The following is a 25,253-nucleotide window of genomic DNA, read 5'->3' as shown; positions in this document are numbered from 1 at the left end:
CCGAGACCCGCAAAGCAGGGGCCGGGGAGCAGGGAGCGCTGGACCTGGCTCATCCCCTGAGCACAGACAGCGCCTGCAGCTCCAGCCCCCAGCTCTGCTCTGCAGTGAGAGGCTGGGAATCTGCCAGCTGCCCCACCCACCCAAGCCAACTGGCCAGGTTTCCGTGCCAGACTGTTACCGCACCTGGGCTGGCCACATGCAGCAGTGGGACAGCAGGAGCTGGGATTGCACCCTGCCACACTCCAAAGGAAGAGAACCCTCCGGCCATCTGCCTGTGCGGGGCTACATATCACATCACCCACTGTTACAGGGCAGCCACCTCTGGGGTGAAGCACAGCAGCTGGGAAATCTTGCCCGGCAATACTGCCCCAAGGTGGAGGGCAGATGGCGAAGAAGAGTCTAGAGTCCATGTGCGGTTGCCCAGGGCCATCCGGGGGAGGCTGTAATTGCCCCACAAGAGCATTTGGCCCAGCGCTTGCAAACAAAATCCAGACCGGCATGGGATCGCTGATGAGCTCAAAGAATCAGGATCTGGGTTTACACCTCACCTCACCCAGAGGGATGTGCCTTCTATTGACCCCTCCACCTGCCCAGCGCCATACTGGGGTCAGCACTGGCCAGGAGGGGGAGCGCCCCCTACTGAGCCCCCCACTCCCTGCAGCACTTTGGATTTGCTGTAAAGGTCTCTCATCCAGGCACTGCCTAGGCTGTCCTCACGAGCGATCCACGCTGGATCCACGCCCCAGCACTGCCCCACCCCGCTCTGGGTACGCTCAGATTCGGAGCCTAGTCCAGATCCTTGCTCGGCCACAGGGGTCTGAGAGCCGGTGGGATGGCCCAGCCCAGCTGCGGGCCCTGGGAAACGGCACATGCTCATCCATGGAGATTCCAGAGGAGCCTGGGGAGCCATACGCTGCTGCCCCATCCTGGGGGTCTGAGGCCCTTGCAGAGGAGATGGGATCATGATTCAAAGCCTCTGTGGAAGTTGAAATGCTGGGGACGCAACCAAGCCGAAGCGAATATAGGCCAAGGCTCAGACAGCTGCAGGTCAGGCATCCTGGAGCTTGGGGGCAGGAGCTCCGACCGCACAGGATACACCGTCTGGTTCCTGTTTCCGCTGCCTGGAGCAAGCTGACGGGTTTTCCATGGACCATATGGCGAACTGGCCTGTCCTGGCCGTGCCCTTCCAAAGCCCAGCGGGGGAAGAAGTAGAACTCGAGAGGGCTCCCACTGGGCCTGCTCAGAGCAGAAACCCAAACCTCAGGCAGCCAGAGCCCCGGCTTACTGGGGGGCAAGGGACAAACGTGGGCAAATCACGTGAGGAGCAATCAGTGCCAGTTCTGCACTGCCTGGGCACATGCCACACTGGGTGCTGCCCCCGGCAAGCATCACTTGTGTCATCCACAGCGCAGGTACCACAGCAGGGCAAGCTGCCCCCCCTACCCTGGGGCTGCTCTAACAAACTCAGGGCCAGGCCGGACCCAGACAGCTGCACAGCCACGGCTCTTCCTGAGCCCTTTCTGCTGTAGCATCTGAGCACTTCCCACCCCTTGATGAATTAACCCACCAACCATCTGGGTGGCAGGGCAAGGCTGTTATCCCCGCTGTACAGAAGGGGAAACTGAGGCACAGAGAGGCCAGGCGACATGCCCACGGTCACACAGGAAGTTTGTTGCAGAGCAGGGAATTTAACCCAGGTTCCCAAGTCCTAGACCATCACTCTAACCACTGGTGCATCCATCTTCTCTCCCCCACAGCATTGGGCTGGGGGGGATCTGGTTCTCCAGTGCCCTGGACCTTGTGTCTTCATTTGCACCAGTGCCAAGTGGGCATAAGATGCCCCCAAGTGGAGATGGCAACACTTGGCACTGGCTTTGCCCAGGTGACCCAAGGCGCAGGGCACTGGAGAACCAGGCTGGGGTGGCCCAAAGGGCCTTCAAGCCGCCTTCACCCCATTGCCCTCACCTCTCTCCAGTCCTGCCCCACTTCAGGCACAGCAGTGTTGACCCAGCTCTTCTCAGTGTCTGGGAGCCTCGATCTGTGTGGGTGCAGCTCGAGGCAGTCCTGCATTGGAGGGTTGCAATCCAGGTCGTGGGAACCATCATCCCCAAAACTAATAACGCACCGGATTATCAGACCAGCCTGACGCTAATCCACCATCCTCGGGTCACCCGCTGATGGTGCTTCTCCCTGCGTGACCAGCACGATCAGCCTGCTGTTGTTACACGTGCACACCCGGGCAGGGGGGCTTGCAGGGGAAGCTGCCTGGTCCAGACCAGCTCAGCTCTTTCCTTGGGGTTCCCTCACTGGCTCCTCCTTCATAAAGACAAAATACCCTCCCCCACCAGGGAGCTGCTAGGAACTTTTATCCATCCCCAGGGGGCACATCCTGCACTCGGCTGGATCCTCTGACGTATTCATTGCATATCAGTCTGCTGCTGAGCTTGTTAGCTCTTGATGCATCACTTTTGTATCACACTCTAGCCCATGGCTAGGATTTCCAGCCGTTATCTGAGTGCAAGGGGTCTGCAGGGAGGAATCATATGGTGCATTTGACTGAACCCAATGTTAAATATGGGAAGCCTTGACCAAATGGAGCTGAACTGATCGGTGGCAGGGGGTGGGACCCTGCTGTGATATTAAATACACAAAATTGCTTCTGTGAATAAAAGTCTCCTAGTTTTAGGGATTTCCATAAACCTGACAACTGTGGCAGCAGCCAGAACTGATCCCTTTCTAATGGGCCTTTCTATTTCCCTCAGTAGGACTGGATTTCCAGTTTTTAAAAGATGTCTTTTTGTCTCTAACCACCTCTTTTACTCTGTTGTTCAGCCATGGTGGCATTTTTGAGGGCCCTCTTATTGTTTTTTTTTATCTGGGGGCCTACATTTAGTTTGAGCCTCTATTATGGTGTTTTTAAATACTTTCCATGCAGCTTGCAGGCATTTCACTCTTGTGACTGTTCCTTTTCATTTCTGTTTAACTAGCTTCCTCATTTTTGTGTAGCTCCCCTTTCTGCAGTTAAATGCTCCTGGGTATTTGGTATTTCTTTCCCCCACCCCAAGGATGTTACCTTATGGTCGTTATCACTGAGCAGTTCAGTTCTGTTCACCTCTTGGAGCAGATCCTATGTGCCCCCCGGGACTAAATCAAGAACTGCCTCTCCCCAGGTGGGTTCTGGGACTAGCTGCTCCAAGAAGCGGTCATTAACGGTGTCTACAAATTTATCTCTGCACCCTGTCCTGTGGTGACATGTACCCAGTCAGTTTGGGGATTGATGAAATCCCCCATTATTACTGGGCTTTCTGTTTCTGTAGCCTCTCTAATCTCCCTGAGCCTGTCCCAGTCACGCTCACCCTCCTCGTCAGGGGGTCGGTAATACATTCCTACTGCTCTACTTTTATTATTCACACATGGAATTTCTATCCACAGAGATTCTCTGGTACCACCTGATTCCGTTACGATTTTCACTATCTTTGACTCTGTGCTTTCTTTCACATGCAGTGCCGCTCGCCCGCCAACACCGCGACTCGGTCATTCCTGTATATTTCGTCCCCAGGTATTACCGTGTCCCGATTATCATCCTTCCACCAATTTTCTGTGATGCCTCCTAAATCAGTAGCCTCATTTAATACCAGGTGCTCAACTTCAGCCATTTTAATGTTTAGACTTCTAGCGTTTGTGTATAAGCACTTATAACATTTGTCGCTATTTAGTTGGCTTCCTTCATGTGATGTAATCGAATGGGACTCTTTTTCATTTGACTGTTTCTCTGCGGTTCCTACATGCACTTTACCAACCTCTATCCCCTCCTCTCTGCTAGGATATAGAGAATCCCCTTTAATAAATCCTCCCCTAAGGGATGTCTCTGAACCGTTGCTCCTCTGCACCTCTCAGCTTTCTCCCTCCTCAATGAACTTTTGAATTTTCCATGCCAGCAATCTGGTTCTGTTTTGGCTTCGGTGGAGCCCATCCTTCCTGTACAGGCTCCTCTTTCCCCACATGGTTCCCCAGGTCCTAACAAACCTAAACCCTCCTCCCAGCACCATCGTCTCATCCCCGCGTTGGAGCCCTGGAGTTCTGTCTGTCTTACTGGCCCTGTGCTATTTCAGAGAATGCTCCCAGGGAGGCTCTTGACTCGAATCTCTGACCTAGCAGCCTAAATTTGGCCTCCAGGACCTCCCTCCTGCCTTTCCCTATGTCACTGGTACCTACATGTACCACGACTGCTGGCTCCTCCCCAGCACTGCCCAGACATCTGTCTAGATGGCTCGAAAGATCCACAACATTCGCACCCAGCCGGCAATTCACCGTGTGGTTCTCCCGGTCACCACAACCCAACTCTTTATACTTCTAATAACCAACCCCCCATTACTGTCTCCTGTCTCTTCCTAACAACAGGGTCCCCTCCCCTGGAGGGGTGTCCTCTGTGCGAGAAGATACCACGACGTCTTCTGGAAAGAGGGTCCCAACTACAGGACTCAGTTTCCATCTGTTCTCCTTCCCCGAGACTTTCACCCTTCCCAGTAGCACAGAAGCTGCCAGACTGGGGCTGGGCCTGCTCTGCTGTGTCCCGGAAAGCCTGGTCTGTGTCCCTGGCTGTCTCCCTTAGCTCCTCCAGTTCAGTCACTCTGGTCTCCAGAGCCCACACTCAGTCTCCGAGGGCCAGGAGCTGCTTGCACCAAATGTTCATGTATACCACCTGCTCGTATGTGCTGCATTCAGGGCAATAAACTGGATCCCACCCCCCCAGCTGCTGGCCGTCTGCCTGCGTTATTTTGACTCTTCCCCGGGGGGCGGGAGGGTGTTTCTTTGTTCTTTGTGTGTGTGAGTTTGGTCTGGATTTTGTTAGGTGGGGGGCATTATTGGCCTAAGTTAGGAGAATGTTTATTAGGGTGTGTTTGCTTCTCATGCTCCCTCACTAGATAGACAGACAGATCCTTCACCCAAGGATTTCTGTGTACTATTATAACATGAAGGAATTCAACTCCCCGAGAGGCACCTGAGTTTTATTATTATTCCTGGTTTAGGGATGGAGGAGCTGAGGCATGGGGGGGCAGTGACACTCACTGCTCGTGTTTGCACTGTTTTCTATCATAGCAGCACCAGGGCAGCTCAGGACCCTGTTGCACCAGGCGCTGTAGTGAGAGGCTGTCCCTGACCTGAAGAGCTGGCAAGGCTAAAAGACATGGGTTGGGAAGGGAAATGGAGGCACAGAGCAGGGAAGTGATGTGCTGAAGGTCACATGGGGGCTCAGTGAGGAACAGAACCCGGGGCCTGGTTCTGCAGGAGTCAGCAGCACAGACTGGTATGGAAAAGCCGCAGTTTTGGGACCTAGGAATGCTGGTCCCCCTACTCTAACCACTAGGCGTTGTACAGCTGAAGGGTTAAAGAGAACAAGCTACTGGCCAGGGAGAGGTGGAAGGAAGAGGCCAGGCATTCCAGGCAGGGAGAGCCAGAGCCCACTGCCTGCAGCAGGAGGGTCACGCCCGGAGCCGTCTGGTTGCCAACAGAAACCAGACATGAGGTAATCGCGGGATGAACTTGAATTTGGGGGACTTAGGGAGCAACACAGAGGAGGCCAGTCGAGGGCAGCGCAGTTCTCTCAGTGCCGGAGGCCTCTCGGCTGGCCTGCTCCAGCCCCTCCAGCCTGGCCGCGGAGCCAGGGCTGAGCAGTCCCCGACCCGAGGCCTCGGCCCCGGCCAGCCCCCCCCCCCCCGACGCCCTGGCTGCACTGTGTCGGCGGGACGTCCGGCACCGGGAAGGAGCCGGTGACTGGTGTGATTAAAGAGGGCTCAGGGAGTCCCGGCTCCAGGGGCCCTGTACGGGGGTAGGAGCTCGAGGACTTTGTGGCAATACCTAGCCGGTGCTGAGGTGTGGCTCTAGATTATGGAGCCAGTTCTGCCCAACAATGCACAACCTTGGCAGCGTCTTGGGGCCATACATGTGGGGCCAGATAGAGAATGCCAGGGTGGCATGAGGGAGGCACCAGCAGCCCACGCTGCCCCCTCCCAGCCCCTTGGGAAAAGTCACCCCTGTACAATAGCAGCCGAGCGCACAGAAATTGCTCTGGAAAGCAGCAACCCCAAAGGAGTTTGGGGTCGGAGTGGACCAGCACCCCAGCGTGAGGCGGTGGCAAACAGGGCTAGTGTGATTTTACCTCTGCGTCTGGCATTGGTGAGTCGATCCTGGACACCGCATCCAGTTCTGGGTCTGCAGTTTAAAGAGGGTGGGGTGGGTGCAAAAAAGAGCCAAAGAACTGATCCGAGGCCTGGTCACTCAATCCAAGACCTGCTGGTGTCACTTATCTCAGCCAGCTCCTCAGCGTCAAGCAGGGGACGCGCCTTTGTCCAGCCTCGCCACAGTCACATCTGGGTCCCCTCATTCATCCCATGGCCCCGGCAATCTCCCATTGCAACAGACCGTGAGAGAAACAACTCTGATGTCACACACCCCGATGGGGACGGGACTCTCGGCAGAGGGGGAGCAAGGCACGGCAGGCAGCCCGGGAAGCCCCTGTAAGCCAAAGCAGTCCCTGCAAGGGAACAGACTGCACGTGGGGCTGCCCCTTTCCTGGACCCAGGATTGCTGCCCCCTACTGGAGGTGGTGGTGGGGCCTCCCCACACTGGCGTCCCTGTCTCGCCCCGTCGGAGGGGGTCTGGCACCCAGGAGGGGTTTGGCCCACTCCCCTGCACCCTGACACACAGCGAGGGGGAAGCACACTGCAGTCGCCGGCAACCTGAGCCCCAACACTGAGGTCGTCAGTCCGCTTCGGGCCAGATCCTCAGCTGGTGTAAATCTACAGAACCTCTGCTGAAATTCCCTTTACACCAGCTGACCACATGCTGCGTACCCAGCTCGCAGGGCTTCGGTTCCCCACAACAGACAGGCAGGCGAGCGGGGCAGGGGCTCTCGGCAGGGAGAAAGTCTTGTCTAGTGGGCAAAGCACGGCATGGGCACTCAGGCAACCGAGTGTCTGGTCCCGGCTTTGCCACGGGCTCTGCTGGGTGACGCTGGGCCAGGCACTTCCATGCTCTCGTTCCCCACCTGTTTGTTATCTGTGTGTCCAGCCCCTAGCGCACGGGGCCCTGCCTGGGGCCTCTAACTAACAGCCGTGGAGAGTGAAAGAAAGCCCATCCTAGGAGCCAGCTGGCGCCCGGGGGCTGCAGGCTAGCTGGGGACACTGAGGCAAAGGCAGGTCACTGTGCATAACCACCCACCAGAACATGGCCACGCGGCGGCTGGGGCAGGCGATGCCAGGGGCTGTCCATTGCTTTGCATTTGGGGTGCGGCTCCTCTCTCCCCCTCCCTCGCTGTATTTAGACCTGTGGGGGGGGGGGGATTGAAGAACTGAACGTTTCAGGGGAAAGGCAGCAAGGAGCGTAAATAGCGACAGAGAAGAGCTGTTGGGAAGGGAGGAGGGACCCCGGCTGTGCATGCAGGCCTGGTGAGAGGGGCTTGGCTCCGCTGCCCTGCAGCGCCCCGGCTGGGGCTGGCAGAAGGGGGTCAGCCCTGACCTGTAAACCACCCTCCACTTGGCTAATTAGGATGGGACTCAAACCATACCTGAGCCCTGGCGTCTCTGCAGCAGGCGGACGCTTCTGGGGTTGGGTTTTGGAGGGCAGCTCACACCACGGGCCTCCACCCAGTGCCAGCTAGCGAAGAGGGAAGCTCTGCGATTGTAGAGGAAGCTGGCAAATTACAGGCCCCTGCTCTGAGGATCAGAGGCAGCCATGGTACTAATGGAGACTTTTACATCCCTTCAGTCCCTCTCCTCCCCCACTGGCATGCCCCACAGCTGCCACAGGGGTGGGAGCTGCAGACAGAACAGTGGCAGGGGGCTGTTGGCTTCCCAGCCAGAGGCCGCACAGAGCACATAGCCCGTAGCAGGGACCCTGCCTTGAGATCTCACGGGTGGGCCTTGGGCCCGGGGCTGCCCCTTTATGGTGTGGAAAGCGGGCCTCACTGATGAGCTCCCCTCCACCCCAGCACCTCCTGCCCCCCGCTCATCCGCTGTTCAGCAGCAGGCAGGAGGTGCTGGGGGGGATGGGGAGGAGTGGGGGCAGGAAGAGGCAGGGCAGGGGTGGGGCCTTGGGGGAAGGGGTGGAGTGGGGATGGGGCCTGGGGCAGAGCGGGGGTCAAGCACCCCCGGGGAAATCAGATAGTCAGCACCTCTGCACCCAGGGATGCTCTCTGGAGAGTGGGGGGCTAGCAGGAGGGAGGAGGGCGTGACTCCAGATCAGCTGCGAGAGGAGAGCTTGCACGGAGAGCGCTGAACTGTGCTAGGTTTGCTCAATGCCCGTTTGACTCAAACACTCGAAAAACCCCTGGAAGAAAAACTCTCTGTGTTAAAAACTTAAACCCCTGTCGGCTGAGAAAGCTCCATCCCCCTCCTCTCCGAGCCAGCCCCATCCTCCTGCTCCTCCCCAGGGAGTCTGTCTTAGGTACTTATCTGGCTCCCAACACCGTAGCCTCTGGGCATCTCACAGTCTTTAGCCTCATGCGCCCCATGAGGCAGGGCAGCGCTCTTATCCCGACTGCACAGAGCAGACACTGAAGTCAAGGGCAAAATTCCCATTCAGCTCAAAGGAGCCAGCTGCCGCCACCCACAGCTCAAGTCTGTGGTACAGGAGGGACCTAAACTCAGGTCTCCGGAGTCTGAGGCACATGCTCTAACCCCTGGGCCAGGCTTCCTAAGCCTCCCGCAGCAGAAAACAGCCTGTTAAAAAAAAAATATCAGCCCTTTCCCCTCCATGAGAACCCCCATCCCAAGAGGCCCCCAGTCCTGAGCGGCTGCCCTGTGATTGCTGCAAAAGAAAGAGGCCTAAAGGTCACTTTTCCACCTGCTCTTCTTGGGTTGGAACAGGCTGGGCCTGTAGGGTGACCAGACAGCAAGGGTGAGAAATCGGGATGGGGGTGGGGGTAATAGGCGCCTACATAAGGAAAAGCCCCAAATATCAGGACTGTCCCTATAAAATTGGACTTGTGGCACCTTAGAGACTAACAAATTTATTTGAGCATAAGCTTTTGTGAACTACAGGGAGGGATAGCTCAGGGGTTAGAGCATTGGCCTACTAACCCCAGGTTGTGAGTTCAATCCCATTTAGGGATTTAGGGTAAAACTTGGGGATGGGTCCTGCTTTGAGCAGGGGGTTAGACTAGATGACCTCCTGAGCTCCCTTCCAGCCCTGTGATTCTATGAAATAACTTTGTTAGTCTGTAAGGTGCCACAAGTCCTCCTGTTCTTTTTGCAGATACAGACTAACACGGCTGCTACTCTGAAACCTATAAAATTGGGACATCTGGTCACCCTAGGCTGGGGGGAGGGGGGTAAACCCAGGGAGGCAGATGAGCTGCTGGAGCCTAGCTGGGTTGAGGACGGAGCGTGATGTGTGTCGGAGCAGGATTATCAGCCGGAGCTGCCTTCGCTAGGAGGGACTGGACTCGGGGGCCCAGGGGGTCCCTGCCAGCCCTGGGGCCTGTTCCTCCCTGTTTTCAGAATTGCCCCAAATGTCTCCCAGGTGGGTTGAGACCTGTTTCTCGAGCTGAAACACACTTTCCCTCTATAAAAGCAGGTGCTGATTGGTGGATGGGTTGGGGTGGGGGGCGTCTCCCATTCTGTGGCTTTCTGGTGGGTGGGATCAGGGTCGGTGTGATCGGCCAGGGGTCAGGAACCCTGCCCCCGAGTCCCCATTCTGCCAGCAGCTCACTTGGTGTCAGTTAGGCCCTTTTCTTCAGAGAAGCTCATCAGCTGCAGTGTTGTCCTCTGGGGTTTGCACCTCAGTTTCCCCCCGTAGCATGGAGCTCTCGGGAGCGCTGCGGTGCGCTCAGTGCTTGTTCAGAAAGCCTGGAGCTGACCGGGTGGAGCGGAGGCCGCAGGGCGTGAGACCAGGAGGGAAGGGAGGAGAAAAGCAGGCGGGCAGAGCTCTGACATGTCGGGAGCTGGCTGAACACGCGGACCCGCGGAACGGCGCCATCGAGCTGCCTGGGGTCCTCTCCACAGGCCGCGGCTGAGCTCAGCAGACACCATCGGTGTCTGACTGGGGCCAGGCTGTGGCGTTCCCTCCCTCCCTGCCTGGCAGAGCCCAGACCTCACGCCCACATTTTGCCACATGTGCCCCCCCTTTTGGAAGTGTGACTGCAGTAAGGAGGCTCCCGCAGGGAGCGCTGACGGGCACAGGAGCTCAGGGCACTCCGTAGCTCAAAGCAGCAGTATGCCCCAGTAATGCAGAGGGGAAACCAAGGCACAGAGCATAACTGCTGTGCCTGAGGTGACCCAGGAGTAGCTGCATATCCCTCAGTCCCAGGGCAGCGCCCTCCCCACTGCACCAGCTCAAAGATGGCAGGCAAGGGGCGCCAACGGGCCCCACAGCGCTGCCGTGCTCCAAGGCGGCACATGTGGTCCGGGTACGATTAACACCTGCAGAGCAACAACCCGGGGCGCAGTGCAAACCAGCGCGCCTCGGGGTCGGGTCCCTTTGCGTCTAATACAACGCAAGCTGAGGCCGAGGCTTACGAGCTCCCATCAGCCTTTGTGGGGGGAGGGGCTTGTATGCAAATCAGTAACCGCAGCATCTGTTCTTTCCCCCCCCTTTCTTTCCTGCTCAGTCCTGGTACCTGGGATAATCACAGCTGCCCCATCCCGTCGCCTCCCTTCTCCTCTGCTTTGGGCGTCCCGAGAGGAAAAGAAGTAACAGCCCCAGGCCCAGCCTTTCGGTGAAGATGGAGAGAGCGAATTACCGACGATGACGACGACGAAAAGAAAAAGAGACCCACACCCAAGACGTTACAAGGAAGGAAGGAAGGAAAAGGTTCAAACTTTTTTAAAAAGTAAAAACAAGCAAAAACCCTACAGACAAAACAGCGATCCACGCACACGACGATGCGGAGTCCCGTTTGCCAGAAACACTATTTGCCCTGCCGGCTGACCTCCTGGGAAGAGAACGGACACAGCTCATGACACAGGTCTCTTCCAGCAGCAGCAGCGCCAGAGTCTCGCCTGCAGTTCTCCAAAGGGTTGTATATGCAAAATTGTCTTTCCAATTTACTCCTTCATTCTCGCCTCTCGTGAGTAGAAAAGAACAAATTTCCCAGGCTCCCCCACCCCACCCCAGCCCACCCTTCTCAGCGAACTGTTTACTATCCAGGAGGGTGCTGGGGCTGGGTGGGAAGGCAAAGAGACAAGGCATTCGGTTGTTTCTGAACCAGAGGTGCTGGGTGGGGCAGGCGAGCGCTCCTTCGTGCTGTTGCTCCCTGTTCCACCCCAGACAAGACGCCTCCAGCCAGCTGCTGGCCCAGAGTTCGGACAACGCGTTCGCCTTTTCTTTGTTTTTTCTTAAATGCTCTATGCCATTAAATGCTCTTCGTTAGGGTGGGGAACGGAGCCCTCCTGGGATCTTGGCACTGCTTTCTGGTGCACTAGAGGAGCGGCATTGTGGGGAAGCGGGGGTGGCGGGGGTACACGGGCTGGAGCCCCTTTAATCCTTCTCTTTCTCGGATTGCCTTTGGGCATAACCAGCTGCAGAAGGGGAGGGACAGAACTCGGCTGTCCCCTGAGCTGAGCCCCGGGCTGTGCATCTGGGCTCCTCTGTACGTAGAGCCCGTGTTTCCAGGCGAGGAACAAGCAGGCCAACCGGGGAGCAGGGCACTGGCTTCAAGGGGGGACGTTGCCACAGCTTGGAGCCTTGGCACGAGCCAGCACTGCAGGAGGAGATGGGTCCGAGACTCACCATCCGGCTGGCTGGAATGCGCAAGGCGCAGAGATAACGCTGCTGTTCAGATTGGCACTAACGGGCTCTGGGAATTAGCCCTGGAGCTCCGTTTGGAAATGAAGGGGGTGGAAATTTCTGAATTACAGATCGGCTGAAACAGCTGAGTCCAAAACTCCAAATCTCTCCTCTGGGAATAATTCTCCCGATGGCGTCTGCTGTTCCCCAGGTGCCTTCCCCTGCTGCCGAGCCCTGCCAGCCGGAGCCAGCTGGGAGCAAATCCCTGTCTCTCTGCAGTGAAAGACACGACGCCAGTGTCCTGCTGGGTGTGGCGTGGCATAGCTCCGTCGCAGTCCATGGGTGGGACTATTCCACCCTTACGTGGGTGTCATGCCCATAGGGCAGGGCTGCGCCAACGTAGCGTGCCACACTGGTAAACTTTCCATACTGGAGCTTATGCCGCGTAGCTCCTGGCAAATGTGGGGCCTGTTTGAAAACCCCACAACTCTCTTTGTGTGGGGGCGAGGCGGGGCTGGACTCTGCTACCAGGGCAGGGCCTGGGATTTGTGTGGACTGAGTCTTCTTCTCGCTTGGCTCTGGAAAGTTAGGATGGGACAGGTGGGCCGAGGGGAGGGAAGGCGGAGCGAGATTTCCCCCACGCACCTGTGTACAAAGAGCTATGCACACCTGTGGACAGGTACCATGTAGACTAGTGGCGAGATGGTTGCAATTGTGTTGCACATTTTGTAGGAAATGCACTTTTAAGAGGGAATGATAAAAAAAAGAGCAGCAGCAGCAGGAGAGTGGAGCTCCCGGCACTGGCTTGTTGGGAGATTTTTTTTTTAAAGAGAGAGGATTTGCTTCCTGAGAGGCTGCACCACAGATGGGACACACCCTCCCCCCCCACCACCCCGTTTGTGGGACCGGAGTAGGCCTTGGATCCATGACTTGGGTAGGCAAGGTGCCCTAAATTCAGACGGGTGGGGGCCGTGACACTGCTGGGCTCTGCCCAGCTCAGACACCTCCCCATTTCCTTCTCCCCGGCCAGTCGCTCCCCAGCCCCCGCCATACAACGCAGTTCCTGACTGGTTCAAGTGCCTGAATTTTCTACTGCCGTCCCCTGGGCGTCGGCGAGCTCAGAGAGCCAGGGCCGGGGCTGAGCTTTCACCTGTCCGCAGGGCTGTGGGAGCCGGGCAGGGCTCGGGATATTAGCGAGACGTGCCGTGGAGGTGGGCACTGGACCCGCATGTGTTGGCGAGAGAGATGCTCTCGAGTTACACAGAGCTCGTCTGCCTGCCGAGAAGCATGAAGACAAACGGCCCCGTTCACTGTGATCCCTGGCTGGGCCCGAGAGTGGCGCGCGCGCCAGATTTACATGGGGAAATCACCCGGTTCACTGAGAAGCTAAATTAAACGACACGAGCCGGAGCATGGGCTGGGCTCGGCGAGGGAGAGACCAGGGCCAGACTCTGCCCACCGATCCAGGATCCTGAGGGGGTGAGACGCCGTTGCCAGGCAGTTGTTGGAGGGCTGCCTCTTCCGAACGAAATCTTTCACGCGTGCCGCACACGCGGCAGCAAGAGAAATGGGGCCATTGGCTGCGCCCTTTGGCAGTCGAAAGTGTGACCAGGGAGAGGGGGGCCTCTGCTCCCTGGAACAGCCGTGCCTGGTGGGGCACTGGTGCTACGGGACAGAGGCCCCCGCACACCCTCGGATCCTCTGTTCGGTCACGGCAGAGAGCCCTGTGAATTCACCGAGCCAGCACCGTCCTCCCTCCCTGGCCCATTTCATGCCCACCCAGGCAGCCCCTTAGGAGAGTGCTCGAAAGGTCCAACCTGCTTCCTCACCAGTTCCTGTCCGAGCATGGAGCAAGCCGTGGGTCTGCAGTGGGGCCCGGAGAGAGGAGACCCCGCCTTGGCCCTCTGCAGGCAGCGCCGCCGGTTAGTGCCTTAGATCAGCAGCGGGAATGCGCTGCCCCTCCCGCCTCCAGCACGGCTGGGCCCCTGGGCGCCCCTGCCCGCTGTCTGCTCCGCTTTATGCAGGCAATTGCCTGTGGTGGAGAAACAAGGGGCCGTCCCCCCACTTCCTGCCCATAGATACACCAGGGGTGGGGGAGGGATAGCGGCAGGGCAGGTGTCTCTGGGGAGGGGGAGCCCAACGGCCACGGAGCAAAGCGGCAGGAATCCACGCAGAGAGAGGACCACCCAACCGCCAGCACCTGTTGGCATAGCCCAGCGCCAGGCGGTGCCCTCGGGAGCCCAGCGCTGCTGTTCCCCAGCCACGGGGCACATCAAACAAGGGGAGAATCCCAAAGGGGAGTGAGGTGCCCCACTCCCAGTGACTGTCAATGGGACCTGCCTCTATGCCTGAACATCAGTGAGTCAGCCCGTCCCCCTCATACCCACCTCCACCAGCAAGGGACCCCGTCTAGAGCTGGCCCCAGACGACAGCCTCCTCGGGCACAGCAAGAGCGGCAGTTTGCCCCCTGGCCAGCCCCTGCCCTGCTCCCCGGCTCCAGGCTCTGCTGCGCCCGGCGAGGGGAGAAGGGGCGCTATGGGGCCGGGCATTCCCAGCCCGAGGGCCGTGTACACTTCCTAATGGAGGAGAGAATCAGGAGGAAAGGAGGAAGAAGATGGCAGAGGAGCGATGACTGGAGAGGAAGGCTGAAAATGGGCTGCTGGGCAAAAAGGAGCCAGGAAACTGGAGCGCTCTTCGCAGCAGGGAAACGCCAGGCACCTGCAAGTCATTCCTGCACTGCTTCTCCGCTGGGCCTACACTGAGTCCTCCCCAGAGCGGCAGGAAAATCCATCTCGGCCCTACAGTCCTGTGCACCCCAGGCCACGCTCCCCTCCTGTCCCCGCTCTCCCCAGGAGATACCCAGGTTAATTATGGGGGGCAAAGGATTCCAGGTCTGGTTCAGCCTCCCCCACTGCCCTCGAGGCTGCTTCCTGGGTCCGTTCCAGGGGTGCACAAATAGACCCCGCTCCGTTGCCTGCAGGGACTGACTGGGTATTCGAGGCTGCAGCAGATGCTGATCACCTGTGACAATCATTTCTACCTCCCCTGCCCACCGCAATGGCTTCCTGCTCAGCCCAGAGCCCCTTGATTCCTCTCTATCTATTCCCAATCCATCCCCGTTATCTATCTAATCTATCTATCTATCCCTATCCACCCACCATCTATCTACCCACCCCCTTTATCTAATCTGTCTATCCACCCCCTTTATCTAATCTATCTATCTATCCATCTATCTATCCCCATCCACCCCCATCTATCTAATCTATCTATCTATCCCCATCCAACCCCTTTATCATCTATCTAATCTATCTATCTATCTATCCTCTCTCTCTCTCTCTCTAGCCCCAGTCGCGTCTAGGCACTGGCTCCAGTGAGAATCGGAGGTGCTTTCCTTTGAATCAAACTCTTTGCCCCCCGTAGCTTTGTATAGTTTTGGGGGGTGTTCTCCCACTATTTCTTCCCCTTCCTTGTGCCTCCCACCCACTTCCCCTCCGCCCCCTTCTCTGGCATGCCCGACAGGGAGATGCTGGTTTCTCCTCCCCGACAGGAGCTCGGGCCTTTGGAAGTGACTTTCAATCAGGCAGCGAGTCAGACACGAAAAGGAAGAGGGGCACTCCTTTGCTCCCACCCCGGGTACACGTTCTGCTTCCCCAGAGCTCGGGGCGGCGCGTGGACCTGGGGCAATTCACACAGCTCCTAGGGCCTGCGCGGCCCAACGGACCATCCAAAGCCAAAGCGAGGCGGGGCTGGATCAGGCCTGATGCGATCCCAACACCTGCATTTTCCAGTGAGGGCTGTGGCTTCGGCACCCTGCTCTCAGCGCTGGGTTTTGGGGGCTAGACTGGCTGGTTCCAAGGAGCCGTTTTCACAATCGGGCCCAGGGGCTGGCCAAACCTTGCATACCATGTCCAGCTCCAAGGTGGGACCTTATCTGGCAGGGGGACAGAGGGACCTCATTTCTGGTGCCCCTGTGGGAGGGGCTGACACAGGAAGTCCAAAACAAAAGCAATTGATGGAGAGGGGGGAAAAATTTAAAAATACAAAAAAAAATAAATAAATAAAATAGAAATAAACTGCATGGTGCTTTAACAGGAACTCATGTGACCTAGCTCAACCAATCAGCTACTGGCTGATAATGTGCATGGCAGACTGTATAACTGGCTCTACCTTCCCCCCCCCGATGAAAAATCATGTATAAAAGAAAAAAAGTTTAAAAATCCATGTTTCCTAATTTGCACGAAATTTGATACCACATGATGTGCCTTGCCTTCTAAGCCTAAGTGTTAACCGTACTGGTATCACCACACAGGAATAGCTGCATGCACTGGTTCTCGTAGTAAAATTAAGGGGGGAGGGATGGGACTTTTCGTCATTTGTCAAACCCTTCAGGGTTCAGTTGGGGGCTGTTGTTTGTTAATTTTCTTTTTTAAGTGTGTGTCGGTTCTGACGTCCTGGGGAAGGCTCTGCGCGGCTCAGAAATGTTGGGATGGCGTCACATAGGGCTGGGGTCGAGGCTCAGCTATGCTGGCGTAATCCGGGGCGCGCCCCCTCTGATCCTGCTTATGCCTAACTTGCGGCCTTTGTAACCCCATTGGCTTCAATGGGGTTACTCCAGTTTCACACCATTGTGACCCCGTTCACATTCAGTGCAGTTACTCCAGTTTCACACCAGCATACTGAGATGATGAGTCTGCCCCCAGACCGTACGTTTGTTTTATAATCAGGCGTTATACCCTGAACCCTCCATACTGGCAGACAGGACACAGAAATAAATAACCAGGGAACCTTCCTGGGTTTCAGAATCAGAAACCAACGAAATTTGCAAGGGGAGTGTGAAACAAACAAAGCCCTGGCCTGGAGTCTTTTGTCTGATTGAGGCAGGTCCGAGAGGGGAGCTGAGTGGACGGTGAAGAATAACCTCCTGGTTTCTAGTGCTCCCAGCAGGAAGATTGTCTTGGCAATCAGCCCCAGGTAGAGATTTCTTTTGCCCCCTCTCGCCCAGCCTCCCAACTTGTCCAGGCCAAATTAGGCGGTAGCTCTCCCTACATTAGCCATGCACATGGTTTCTTTTTGCTTGCATTGGGCACTGAGTTGCCAGGCTGTCCTGTTTATTACCAGCTTCCCCTCCTATACGTCTTCCAGCTGTTCATACAAAGTGCATCTTGTATGAAAAAAATATGCAATACCTGTTTTGTCTGTGTTGATAGCTCCGTTAGCTGAGACTCTCAGTGACTGATCCAACCCCGGCGGGGCAGTGGGAGGGGTTTTGTGGCATGGGGTGGGGGAGGTGGGATTTTGTGTGGTTTTTCCTTTTCCTTTTTAATTGACCAAAGTTAATGAGCACGGCAGCAGAATCTCCCTCCTTCCTCAGCCAGCGCTGGGTGGGGGGGACGGGACACGTGTACGTTCTGGTGTGGCGGGGAGGGCGGGGGGAGGATTCATCGTTGGTATTAGCATCGTGTTTCCTTTGAGAAGGGCAGGTGGTTCTGAGACGGGCCTGGATCCGAGAGGTCAGGTGTGAAGCCAGGGCCAGGCCCACACCCTGACCTCGGAATCAAGGGCAGCTGGGGGATTGTTTCAATCTTCCCGGTGATTTTATTTTCAAATCACATTGATTTACCTCCTGGAGAGGGGAATCCACTGGCTCCTTCTGTGCTGAGCCTCCGGCCATGCACCCAGAGAGCTCAGCAGCCACGCTGGACTCGCGGGCTCCCAGGGGTGGTGGGTCGTTGGTGCTGGCTGGAGGGGATGTGATCAGGCCAGTCCCTAGGGAGGCATGCTTCACAGTGTGACGGGAGCGGAGGGGCGTTTTCAGGGAGATGGCGGGTCTGCAACGTGCTGGGCTGGCAGGTGCGCGGTGGGTTTCCAGTGAAGGGAAACGGGGAGCAAGGGGTGCGAGCATCCAGATCAGAGAGGAAAGGTGTGTGAATGCCGGACGTGCTGTTCCAGAGGAACCCCAGGGCCGTTGCCTCTCCAGATGCTGCTGGGACAGTGCCACCATCAGCAGGAGAGTCTCTCTCCCCCTCGCAACGACCCGGGGTTCTTCTGGAGCCACCCGCAGGCTATGGAGCTGCACATGCCTCGCTCACCCCACTGAGCCCAGATCAAAGAGACCCGCTCCCCAGCCAGGGCAGGATTCACACTCCCTGGGTGCGGCCCCCCGTACGTCACCTGCGTTTAAATATATAAACATGAGTTCTCTGTAGGAGCCTCGCCAGGGCCTGCTTGGGGCCAGGCCACGTGGGGATGAGCCAGCAAAGGGGCAGTTGAGAGATCCCAGTGTTGCATGCCCTCTCCGGGCCGGTCTCCCCCAGGCCCCGGCACTTGCCGTGAGCAGTGTGTGCTCCGTAGCGCCTCAGCCTGGTTTGGGAGGCAGGAAGAAGAAAATTAGACTAACTTTTTTTGGTACAAACCCTACAAGAAATGGTTCCCGTGCCCTGGGCTGATGGGGCCGTTCCAACCATTCCACATGTCACAAACCAGCAACCTTCCCACCCCCCCGACACACGCAGCATGGCTGGGCCAGCCAGCCAAGCATCAGGAGCCAGCCTCCCAGAAATGATGAGACTGGCTGGAAAATCATGAGATTTAGAGATAAAATATGGGCTCTTTGGCTTTCCTACCGGTGCTGGAGTCTCCAGAGGATTTCAAGCGGGTCTCCCAGCCAGGACGGCTAAAACAGGCCTTTAGATTTGAAACGCAAGTCTCCCTAGAAAGAAAAGGAGTACTTGTGGCACCTTAGAGACTAACCAATTTATTTGAGCATAAGCTTTCGTGAGCTACAGCTCACTCCTCCACCTCTGTGAGCTGGGGGTGCGAAGGAAAACAAGGCTGGCCATTAAACCGGCAAGCGTGGGCAATGCTGGGAGATGCCGGGAGTGCCCCCCCCCAGCTGAACGTGATGGCTCTGGGCCCATTTCTGCTGCCCCAGGGTCTCACTGACTGCTCAGGTGGCTCCAAGTGTGTCACGCCTGATTTACACCAGTGCAAGTGAGATTAGGGCCAGGCTCTGCCCTACCCCAGGATGGGACAAGTGGACAGAGCCGTCTGCAAGACTAGCTGCTTTAAAAACACCCTGGGCTAAGGTCTTGCACTAGGCCTACGGCCCACTTAAGTGCCACATCAGCCCTTAAGCGGGACATAGGCGTTGGGGAACTTGAGTCATCGTGTGCCAGCCCTCTGCTGAGGGGTGAATTTCATCCCAGTAGAAGGATCTACCACTGCGGCAGGCAGTTACCACCATCCACCCGTCATTCCAGACTTGCCACTGTGGTATGGTCGCCCCCTCCGAGCCAGAGATGCCTTGGAAAGACGGAGGCTTTGCTGCCCCTCGCTCACGCCAAGCGCTGGCAGGCCCCCTGCTGCTGACGGTTCCACACACACGCACACGACGTGAACAATTAGCCAGAGCCAACGGACCTGGAAGCAAAAGTGGCTTTGTTTGAGGAGGAAGGTTGTTTGTGTCAAGAGTGCTAGATGATGGCTTTGCGGTGGGGGGTGGCTGGGCGAGCGACCGGGACAGAGGAAGGCTAGAATTGTAGAAAGCTCGTCGTGGGTTTGGTTTCCTCTCTTGTGTATTTTTTTTTTACTGTTGCATTCTTCGTGCCATGGGCCGGAGAGGGAGGGATTTGAAGCAAGGGATGCATTTGTGGAAAGTCCTCGGGGGATCTTTTTATGCAATGTGCAGTATTGTTTTCTGCAAGGACAATGCAACGCGGGTAGCTGTAGTTTATTTTAAAAGACAAAAAAAAAATCCCCCAAAAAAAGACAAAAAAGAAAAGAAAAGCAGGTAAAAAACCCCACAAAAAAAAATCACCCGCAACCTAACCGACAAGTGAACGAGTTTGCAGGCCACACACCCGCTGTGACCGACTCTGCGGGAACCGGGCTGGGCGGTAACCCCACAACAATCCAACCCCTTCAGTGCAAGAGCTCCTGACACAGCAACTGCCTTTGTGTTCATACCACGGAAGAAGGGGTGGAGGCAGGGGGTGCTGGATGCTTTCTCCGTGGATGGGGCCTGAGTCAACCTCCAACCATGCCCAATTGCTCATGCGGGCACAACGCCCACTGAGCTGAGCTGGGCTTTGGCCTGTGCGTGGCTCATACAGCTGAGCCCTAAACAGAGTCTGGCAGAGAAATCCAGGTGCGGACAGCAGCCTCTCTCTGTGGCAGGAGTGCAAAGCACTGGTCACGTTTTCTGTCCCACCCAAAAAACTTCCGCTCTCGGCCAGGTAAAGATTGGCTTCAATTTTTCCATTCCGAGCCTTCAGATTCCAGCATCTCTGCAGATGGAAGCTGTTGGGCCGGTGAGATCTTTGGGCCAGGCCAGGGCCACCAACCCAAACCCCAGAACTGTCTAGCTGTAGCATTTCATTTTTTCTGTCTTGTTTCAAAGACAGCCACAAAAAATCCCCCACGAAGAAATTGCACCTTACCAAACGTTCCGACCAATCCAGGGGGGCGCTGAGCAGCACGGCGCTGAGCAGCACGGGGGCGCAAGCGTTGGCTAGTTGACTGGGCTCTTTCGCGTCCACCAATGAAAGGGAAGCTCACACCGCCCCCTCCTCCTCCCCTGGGAAAATTTGCACTGTTTCACTCACCACACTTTTCTTTGCCGTTTCTTAGTTACCCCAGCCCCAGGGGCCAGGAGAGGGGCCCAGCAAGGGGGCGACCGAGGCAGGTGGGACTGGGATGGACTGCAGCCTGCAAGGTCTGTGTGATCAGACAGCCCAGAGACCAGGCACAAGAGTTCAGACCCAGATCCCCATTCTTCTGAAGTCCAGGCCTTGTCAGAGCCAGTTTTGGTTCAGGTTCTGGGGGCTGTTTGTGTCGGAGGCTGCAGCTCATTGCTAGAGACCAGCAGGGCAATCCTGCACTCGCTAATGCCACTGACCCCAGCGGGGTTAGTCCTCATTTACGCGAGGGCAGAATTCGGTCCCCTGGCCTCCACCCCCTTGTCTGAGACATGCTCCCAGGCCCTGCCTGACGGAAATATGCAAATTCCATCACAGTCTCCACCTCCATTGTCTTTTGTACCCTTTGAGGGTTAGTTTGGTTTGGTTTGGGGTTTGTTATTTTTTTTCTCTGTGACTTTTTAACTCCAAACAAGGCAGCAGCCTGAGCTGGGGAGCAGAGATCACTGCGCGCGGTAGACACTTAGCACGGGATGTTGGGTTTGGTTGTTTCATTTTTTTTTTCTTTCTCTGCTGTATCGATACAATCACATAGTTCAGTCATTGAAATAGACACATAGCCGTTCACGACGGTCTCTGGAAATATCTTGGCAAGGCAAGGATCTGGGGCGGGGCGGGGGGGGTGGGCTGATGCTGCCAGGCACTGGCAGGACAGGCCCATGGGGGAGAAAGGGCACGGGTGGTGTCTGGAGAGAAATACACCCCATCAGCGTCAAGCTAAGGGTCTTGTTTCTCCACACAAACTCCTGGAACGTTTAGCTCTTCTAGAGTCTCTAGACAATCAGCTTGGGGAGCAGCCTGTGTAGCCTTCGCTGGCATGGAGGGCGGACAGGGACTGTGATGGACCCCGTCCAGACTTCTTCCCGGGGCTCTGAACAGTCCCAATCCCCAACTTCCACTGAGAGACAATCCCAAGACACACCCTAGGCTGGGGAGGTCTCCTTCCCTCCAGCCTCTGAGCCATGCACTCAACCCTCCCCAAGCAGAGACAGCCCCCACCCGCTGGACCCCTCCATGCACAGCCAGGCAAGGCACAGCGCTTGCTGAGTTCATTCATGCACTACAGTTTCTCTGGAGGGTTCTTGATTTTTTCGTTGTTGTTGTTGTTGTTGTCAACGTCTAAAAATCTAACACAAAAAGTTCTCGTGACCTACAAATAGAAAACCATGTACATCTCTCTCTCTCTCTCTATATGGTGCTACAGGGGCTGGATCTCAGAGCCTTGGGGACCCGGGCACAAGGTCAAATGTATCTACAGCTACCCCACCCGCTCCTCTCTGGAGAGGACGATAATCCAGCTGTTCCGGTTTTAATGTCGTTTGTTTCGTGTCGGGAAGGAGGCTGGGGGCTGAGCATAGGACCTGTGCATGCAAAATCTAAGAGCAGACAATCCTTCGTCACAGCCCCGGGGTCCCCTGGGCAGTCAAGGTACCTTACATCACAAACGAGGGTATCTTTTGTTTCGTTGTAATATGAGTTGGAAATTGCCACTTTTTGTCTCTTCCGCTTGCACATGGATCTTGGGGCTTGGTCTGTTTTAACGGAGCAAAGACGCTGCTTGGCTGCCACTTCCTTCCATATTTAGCTGAAGTATTGGGGGCTGGTGGGGGGCAGATCCTCAGCAGACGAAAGGCCCCAATCCTGCTGCAGAGGAGCCTTATGCCCCTGTCCAGCCAACTAGTGCAGCCCAAGCTAGAGTCCGGCCGTGTTCCGCACAGCACGACAACGAGAGGGAAGCGCTGTGCTGAATTGGGGCCGGGAGGGGTCTCACTGAAGTGACTGGGCTCCCCCGCATGCATTGAGCTAAGCACATGCCTAAGTCTGTGCAAGCACAGGCGTGAAATCCCTCTGGCTCCACCGAGGCCGCCCGGGAGCTGTGCCGAAGGACCCCAGCGAGGGACGTAGCGCCTAGTCTCTCCCCTCGCCCTTCTGCCCTGAGGTGGCTCCCAGGGTAGGAGGAGAACTTACTAAAGTCCCCGTCACTGGGCAAATCCAGACCTTTCTAGATTAACAAAACTGGAATTCCTGTCGGGAACACCCAAGTTATCACCAGATCCTCCCCCTCCTCCTTCCCCCACGTGTCAACCCCCGACTCCATCAGAACTGGGGTTCCTTCAGGTTGGCCCAATTCACTTTGGCGGCTCTACAGGCTCCAGAGCCCCGCCTGTTCTGGTTACTAACGACGACGACAACCATAGTTTTACACACAACAACCAAAAAAAAAAAAAAAGCGGCAGCCAGCAGGAATCTGAAATACACCAATACCAAAAATTCTGACGAAGCAGTGCCTCTTGCTTGCTGCTGGCTTGGCTTCCTTTTTTTTTTTTTTTTTTTTGCCCCACCCTGCCCAGGATTTTGGAGGGCGGGCAGCCGGAGGGAGGGGGGGTTGCTTATACAACCATCTTGTATGTTTCCTACGCAGCACTGCCTCTGTCCCAGGGAAAGTCCAGCTTCGTCCTTTGCCCTGCTGTCCGGATGGGGCAAGAGGGTGGGCGGGGTCAGTATTTAGTCACGCCCACCCAGCAAGATCATTAGCAGAGGGGGCAGAGTTTTTTGTTTCATTAAAGCCTCAAGAACTTTGTCTGGAAAAAAATCGAGGGCTTCCTTTGTGGGAAAATTGTAGCAGGGCAGGGGCCAGGGTCGGGCGCACACCGGTGGGACTGACATTCTGGGGTCAGTCCATGGTTTCTTTCCCCCGGCATCTGAGCCAGAGCCTCCCGAAGTCAGTGGGAAGCTAGCCATGGCCACAGCTAGGCCTTGGCTCAGGTTCCCAAGGCACGGCTCCGCCGGCCTTTGAGTCCTGCCACAGGTTGCCAGGCTCAGAACGCCGCCATCCCCAGCCAATCCCGCCCCTGCCTCGGGCTGGCCCCAGAGCTGGCTAGCATCCCCCTCCCCTGATGGCAGGGTGAGCTCGGGGGGCAGGCGGCGCGTCCTTCCCCGTGGGACTTTCTCCAGGCTGAGGCTGGTGAGGCTAGTGCCGGGCAGGAGATATTTCCCGGAGATACGCTGGGACCGAGTGGAACGTTGGTTTTTCCCTTTGGTTTGGATTTCATTCGGAAGCTCTTTTGTTCCTTCCTTTCCGTTGCTCTGGGGCGGACATTGCAGCCACAGTTATTCTGTTTCTTGCTTCTTGCTTGCAGCGCCACGTTACACACACGTACCACGGCACCAGGGAAGGCCGAGCTGCGGGGCGCATATCGCATGGGCGGCTTCTTAGACAGTGCCTGGTGGGCAAAGCTCTCTGATCAAACCCCCTCCGTTGGCCCCCCGGCTCCCCCACCTGCATGTAGAGCCCCCTCCCCATTTCCTGCCCCACCCCCATGGCTGGATAGCTCCTTTGGTTGCTTCCCTGGTGCCTCACAATATTTGATGATAACATTGTACGCAGCCATTATTGTTTAGCAGATGCTCCTGCCTACATACACCTTACTGAAAGCGACTATGGGTTTTTTCCCCCCTATGCAAAAAAAAAAACAAAACAAAACAAAAAAAAAGTTTAAAAAAACAGAAAGAAAGGAAAAAAATAAGAAAAAATGTATAAAAATTAAACAAGCTATGCTTCAACTCTACACTGTGTCTGGGTTTCAATGCAGCCGCCAGGCCGGAGCCTGCCAGCCCTGTGATGTGGGTCGGTGTCATGAGCCTTGGTTAGCAGCTGGAGAAACTGAGGCACAAACCGGGGCAGTGGCTTTAGCCAGGGACACGCAGAGACACCCCAGGGGTCCCGCTCCCTTGTTCCTGTGCATAATCCCATTGGGCAACCACACTTTACAGACTAGCGTGAGAAGGATCGGTGACCATGCTCTGGGCCTCCATTAGTATGGTGGGGACCCTGAGATGGCCCCGCTCCTGGTCAGGGCATCCTCAGTCCTGGAGGGTCTCTCATTTTTGCCTCTTGTCAAATAATCACTCCCATTTGCCGTTGGGGAAACTGAGGCACCGAGGTCCCAATTTGGAAATGCGCAGAGGCCTGTGTTTAAGTGCCGTGGGCACAGTGCGTCACTGCTTCCTGGAGCCAGGCTCCAGGGGATGTGACCTGACATGGGGCAGCAGCACAGCCCAGGTGTCCTGCCTTCTCTTCTCACTGTGCCGTAACTCGGCCTTCTTCTGCCTGGGCTGGTCTCAGGCGGTGACACTGCTGCCCCTGCAACGCCGGGGGGTAGGAACCGCCCCCAGCACCCCACTGGGGACCCCATCTCCACAGCTCATCACTCGACCCGCAAGCCTCCACACGGGCCAGGAAATCAACTGACCAGGTCTCAGTGCACGGAGCCAAGATCGGATTGTTTAGCTTTAAACCAGATTAGTAAATAACCAGGGACGAGCCCCTGCAGCGCGAGCCAGGCAGGCCCACACACAGCATGTTGCTCCCCAGGGCTGAATTTGGGTTGCGTAGACCCCACAGCACAAGGGCCCCCTGCTGGCCAGAGACCTCAACCCCTCTGATTAGTCCCTCTTAAAGGGGATTCTCTCTCACCCTGCCGCTCAAACATGGGTTGGGAGGTCACAGCCCCCAGGAGATCCCCATGCAGACCCCACGGTGGGCAGGTGCCCGGGGCTCCCCCATGCCGATCCCACAGCAGGGAGGTGCCCGGGGCTCCCCATGCCATGTCCACAGCCCTGCAGGGTTCACATGCAACAGTGAGGCCCGGCCTGATCAGGAGCGGGCGGCTCAGCGGGGATTATGGGCACTGACAGAGATACCATGCCACCCAGACCCCCCCAATGCCCCACTTTGATGTCAGGCTGGTACAGGCCAGCCCAGGGATTCTGCCAGCACTGCAGGGACCAGGCCAATGGGGGTCGGGGTGGGGGGGCACAATGGTGGCA

General features: G+C 56.7%; 1 protein-coding gene across 7 annotated transcripts in view; it reads left to right on the top strand.

Moving 5' to 3' along the window:
• Nucleotides 1-23,992, top strand: part of NFIC (nuclear factor I C) — a 157,979-nt gene extending 133,987 nt beyond the window's left edge. For 5 of the 7 annotated variants that reach the window (XM_073324331.1, XM_073324334.1, XM_073324329.1 and 2 more), the window contains one exon: nucleotides 21,628-23,992. In XM_073324331.1, the coding sequence (XP_073180432.1) occupies nucleotides 21,628-21,894 (267 nt within the window). In that variant the 3' untranslated portion in view covers nucleotides 21,895-23,992. Of the gene's footprint in view, nucleotides 1-4,401; nucleotides 4,753-10,609; nucleotides 10,784-21,627 lie in introns of those variants that run through there. The other 2 variants (XM_073324333.1, XM_073324332.1) reach the window with 2 other exon arrangements.
• The last annotated feature ends 1,261 nt before the right edge of the window (nucleotides 23,993-25,253 follow it).

The sequence above is a fragment of the Lepidochelys kempii genome, chromosome 25 (genome assembly GCF_965140265.1).
Source record: "Lepidochelys kempii isolate rLepKem1 chromosome 25, rLepKem1.hap2, whole genome shotgun sequence".
Taxonomy (NCBI): Eukaryota; Metazoa; Chordata; order Testudines; family Cheloniidae; genus Lepidochelys; species Lepidochelys kempii.
This window is presented reverse-complemented; position numbering and strand designations above follow the sequence as displayed.